General features: G+C 32.7%; 1 protein-coding gene across 4 annotated transcripts in view; it reads left to right on the top strand.

Annotated features, from left to right (window-relative positions):
- The window catches only part of LOC106468264 (LARGE xylosyl- and glucuronyltransferase 2-like), a 96,390-nt gene that overhangs the window by 79,186 nt on the left and 11,614 nt on the right, over positions 1–5,590 (top strand). For all 4 annotated transcript variants that reach the window (XM_022396600.1, XM_022396601.1, XM_022396602.1 and 1 more), the window contains one exon: positions 1,558–1,636. In XM_022396600.1, coding sequence (XP_022252308.1) covers positions 1,558–1,636 — 79 coding nt within the window. The remainder of the gene's footprint in view (positions 1–1,557; positions 1,637–5,590) is intronic.

Below are 5,590 nucleotides of genomic sequence, written 5' to 3'. Positions count from 1 at the left end.
GATATTGATGCTCTGAAGACGCTTGTTGAGTCTAACCCAAGGCAACACACTGGTGAAATGGCCCTAAAATTGCATGTCTCTCATGAAACAATGTGAGAAAACTCCTTAAAGAAGGTGTTCGGGTGCCTCTCAAACTCTCCAATGATTATCATTTCCAATGTTTGAACGTTGATTCGTCTTTTCTGGTGCGTAATGCGCGTGAACCATTTTTGGACAGAATAGTCACTGGTGATGAAAAAATGGATTCTCTATGCGAATATTAAATGCCAAAAACAATAGTTCAGTCTTAGACAATAATCACTTCCTACCCCAAAACCTGGACTCCATCTGCAGAAAGTGATGCTTTGCATTTGGTGGGACATCAAAGGAGTAATTCAATTCAAACTCTTCAATGCACACCGAACTGTCAATGCAGAGATCTATAGTCAGCAACTGGAATATTTAAATCAAGTCCTTCATCAGAAACGCCCTTCACTCGTCAATCAGAAAGGTGTTCTTCTTCTCCACGACAATACACGTCCACATATAGCATGTTTGACGCAACACAAGATTATGGAGTTGGGTTGGGAAGTTCTCCCCACCCACCATATTCTCCAGATATGGCACAATCAGATTACCGTGTTTTTCGTTCGCTGCAACACCATCTTAATGGGAAAATGTATGCAAATATGGAAGGTGGCAAAGAGGACATCGACATGTTTTTTGCTTCCAAGCCAAGTGATTTCTTTAATCAGGGCATTAACAACGTGATTGTAAGATGGAAAATCATCATCGTTAAGAATGGAGACTATTTCATTTAATAAATGTTTTGTTTAGATATATAAGTTGTTCGGGTTTTTTCATCTAAAAAAAGCAACATTAATTTCTTGATGACCTAATACTTTTTTTGTAGTGATACTTACTTTAAAACATTTTTCTTCTATAAAATAAAGCTTATAAGGAGTTTTCTGAGGCTTAAAATTTGGACTTCAGAAACTAAAATAAAAGTTCTATTATTGCAAATGCTTAATTATATTGTTGTAGAGTAAAGACAACTATTTGTATAAAATGTATTCCTATATTATATCACAATTGCATTATAACAAATTTACAGTTTGATGTTAAATATTATGTATTCATTAAAAAAGATCTCGAAAATGTGTTGTGTTGATGTGTTAAAATGACAAGATTTATGGTTTAGGTGCATACTCAGATAACTGCTGTTTTGGTGTATTTAAAATGACAAGATTTATGGTTTAAGTGCATACTCAGATAGTTGCTGTGTTGGTGTATTTAAAATTACAGTATTTATAGTTTAGGGATGCACTCACATAGTTGCTGTGTTGGTGTATTTAAAATTACAGTATTTATAGTTTAGGGATGCACTCAGATAGTTGCTGTCTTGGTGTATTTAAAATTACAGTATTTGTAGTTTAGGGATGCACTCACATAGTTGCTGTGTTGGTGTATTTAAAATGACAGGATTTGTAGTTTTGGTGCATATTCAGACAGTTGATGTGTTAAGATGACAGAAATTTGAATGTGCATCCATTTTATTTCTTTTCTTCGTCATTGTAGAAACAAGATGGTATTCCAGAAAGCAAATACGAACTTCTTCAGCTGCTCCACAGAGAAGATGCATTTATTCAACCCTTTAGTATCCTTTGCTTAATTATAAACTTATTCCTGAACCTAACAATGAAATAAATATTTTTTATGTTTACAATATGATTCTTTAGTTTGAAAGATTTTAACTAAGCACACAGTTAGGTGTCTTGTGGAAGCTAGAATAACATTAAATACAGAGAAAAAGAAGTGAAAGCTGTGAAATTGTACATTGTCTTATGTGTTTGTGTATGTGTGTGTGTTACTTGATTAATATCAAACAAAAAATGAAAAAGTTTGTGATTTGAAGAAGTACACAAAGCCAAATTCTGCTGGTTCAAAATCACCTTCATGTTAGCTTTCGTGAAACTTTTCACAAACCTCGAATTGCTGAACATCCTGAGCTCCACTACTTATTAGGTAATTGTTAGTTTTAATAATGATGTAAACACATGATGAGTAGTACTTGATACATTTCAAGGTTTTATTGAATCGTTATGTTTAACACAGATAGATAACTACTTGGTGATGTATCCTAAATATTCTTTCACACAGAAACACATGGAAAAATTTTAAAAATGGTCACTTTATTTGGCATTTTAGGAATGTTAGTATCTCAATTGTTGATAAACTCGTTAAATTTCAAGAACTTCTTAATTTGACTTATTTTTTTTGTATAATAAAGTGTAAACACAAGAAACTAAATTTGTAATGATTTTGTCAATAAATCATTAATAAAAAAAACATTACGTATAAAATACAATCCTTTAGCTCCAAAAACAGCAACTTAAAAAAACATAAGTCTGTAACTACATTTGAAGAAAATACACAAATGTATAGTTTCTTGTAATGGAATGTTAACATAGAATTATAGAGGTTAAACATGGAAATTAGCTCTACACACAACATCAATACTTCAAATTCTGCATAAATTGTGAAAACTCAAAACTCTCTTTAATCATAAAGTGAGTTCCTGTATAATGGATAAATTTTACTAAGAAGCTTTCATGCTATATTTATGTAGGCCATTATTTGATACTGTTAGTCTTATCAGACAATCTGGTTTATGAATTTTAGGCATACACAATTCCAGCACAAGAGTAACAGGAAATTTTTCTATTAAGACTTTTTTATATGATTTTGCTTTTATTTAACTTTTTTCTGCACAGCATGGTCACTCTTCTGTAAACAAACAAGATAGTGTAATTAATAATCTTGAAAGAAGTGTTAATGCATTGCTTATTAATGACATTTTGAGACGTAATTATCTTTTTTTTATGTGCGTCTGTGTTATAAAAATAGTTTAATATCTCTCTCTACTGCTGAGGCTTGTCTGCTTTTGAATCTTTTCTGGAAAGATAGTTTAATAACCCATTATACTGCTGAGGACTGTCTGCTTTTGAATTTTTGTTATAGAGGTTGTTTATATCCTATTATTCCTAAGTTTGTTTAACACAAACAGGGGATTATTACTAGACATTTCCATATACCTGCAGATGTATTTTTCTTGGCTCAATATTTCACTTTTTATGTGTTGGAATTTTGATTAAGTTTCTATACATTTTCATAGTGGCTTTGTTTTGATATAATATGAGAGAAAACTACAGATGTGTGTAAAATATATTTATACATACAGGTATGAATGTGTATGTAATACATGTATCTATTTCTAAATCCTATGATATTTGTACTTCAGCTGTTTTTGTACGTATATTGTTTATGTATTATTGTTGGCTCAGATTGTTTAAACAATTTTAATTCAAGAATGTTTGATATTATTCTTAACACCAAATGCACGAGCCAACCAGACCAAAATTGTAGGTTTTGGGGGGAGAAAATAATAGTCCCTACCCATACCGGGAATATATTTTTCAAAAAAGGACTAAAGTCTGGAAAAGAGAATGATCTGAAAACCTCAAATCAACATAGCTTTCTGTGATACAACATCTCATGCATGTAATACCAGGTGGTAAGTAGGTGGAATCTGGAAGGAGTGGGCTTCTCATGATAGTCACTCATAGTATATATTAAGGACTGTTGTGTGATTGATGCCCCATTCAATGTCTCATTATGATTGGGTGATAAGGAAAATAAAAAATGATGATTGGAAAATGTTTGGGAACTTGTCTACATCTCATTTTCTTCTCCACTCTATTTTTCATCTGCTACAATATCATGAAGTAATAATTGTTCTAGTTCTATTTTTTCGTCCAAAAAACAGCTGCAACATGTGCCAGTGCTTTGTATTGCGATTCTCATTATCTATGTGAATAATATGGTGGCAGCCGTGTCTTCTTCCACTTTTTCATCCACTATGTTCTTGTGCCCAACAAGCAGACATAGACAAACAAGGAAGGTGAAATGAGACAAGTGGGAGAGGCACACAGCAAGAATAACAGAAGTATGATGACACACTTTGGAGACATCTTCACTATGTTGCTTTTTGCTAGGCCTGTCAACTCCTGTCTCTGCTGGCTCAGCAAAAGTGTCTGGTTTATGTTAGCATTACAGTGCAATTTCCTGGTTTTTGATGCTGTGGAATTTGTCTGTTGCATGCCTCTTCTCTTTCACCCTAGTTTCAATGTGATAGGAATCCTCTCATGATTGCAACCACATCTACTGCACTTCAGACAAGTACTACACTTTGGAATTTTGCAGTGGCATGTGAGCTTCTTCATAACTTCCTCGGCCATCACTGTAGATGGAGGAGTGATTGCTGATGAGAACTTTGGTAGTTTGTGAGTGAAAACTGCTCATCACTTTATGCTGCTCCTAAGAAATGTAGAGTTTGTAAGACCTTTACTATCTTGGAAGATGTGTAAAGGTGAGGTGTTTTGATGGGTTGTAAGCCATGGATAATCACAGATTGTCAAACGTAAAACAGTGTAGACCAAGAATAATGAGAAATGGATATGCTCATTTGATTCCGGAGATCAAGACAAATCATTTGGTGTATTCAGAATAAAGGTATCTTTAATTCCGGAAAGAGATGTTCTGGAATCACCCCCCCAAAAAAAAGTATTGTTGATTCGTGCATCGAGTGTTAATATGAGTTGAACTTTTTAGATGTTTTGGACATGTGTATTCATTTTTCATTAACTGATGAGGTGTTTTAATTTAGTTTTAACTGGATTAATGAACTTGTTTGTTATCAGTAGCTTCTGAGAAATATGTAATAGTAAAATTTTGAGCTAATAAAGATACATTCTAGAGATATAGGATATTGTTTCATTTAAATTAATAGAAAAATAATTTAATATCTTTCTATACTGATGAGACTTGTTTTTTTCATCTTTTTATAGAGATGGTTAAATATGTTTTTGTACTGATGTGGGTTGTCATATTTCAATAACTTGAACTTTGAAACAAACCTTAAATTGTATGTTGTGAAGAATATGAAACCCTTCTTTATCTCATTATTGCCAATCCAAGTAAGGAACATACATTAGTTATTATGTTTGTAAGGCTAATAATATGTTTATTAGAGACTGAACATTCAAAAGAAAAGTCCTAAACTTAAAAGATTTTATTCAATGTGATATCATATGCCAAAATTATGCCCGAAATTCGTAAAACATATTGTCACATAAGACCAACAGTATAAAATACAGAACTTGTATTGTTTATTTAGATGTATAGTTAATGTTTTCTTTAAATTTGTGTTTTATAAACATGTCTTTTGCAGTTAAAGAATTGATTATGTTTAATGGCTTTATTTATAAAAAGCTACAAAAAACCATTTTCCAATACGATACATTACTTCCCCTCAAATATTAGCTTTCCTTGATTTGTGCTGCCCTCTGTATGCACAATTTTCACTTACCACTAGTCGTGAGGCTTCCACTTAACATCATGTGATTACACATGGTATAGCTGTATTGTAGCATGCAAATGATCATGCCAAAACCCCCTCCACCAATAGGAGTAAGACACACTCTCCTAGCACAGCTGTCTCCCTCTATACTGTAGAGCACAATCATCAATTCTCGATTTGGCACTCGTGTTG

This window comes from Limulus polyphemus, unplaced genomic scaffold, assembly GCF_000517525.1.
Source record: "Limulus polyphemus unplaced genomic scaffold, Limulus_polyphemus-2.1.2 Scaffold2941, whole genome shotgun sequence".
In the NCBI taxonomy this organism is placed as follows: domain Eukaryota; kingdom Metazoa; phylum Arthropoda; class Merostomata; order Xiphosura; family Limulidae; genus Limulus; species Limulus polyphemus.
Note: the sequence above shows the minus strand (reverse complement) of the source record. Positions and strands in the feature narration are given on the sequence as shown.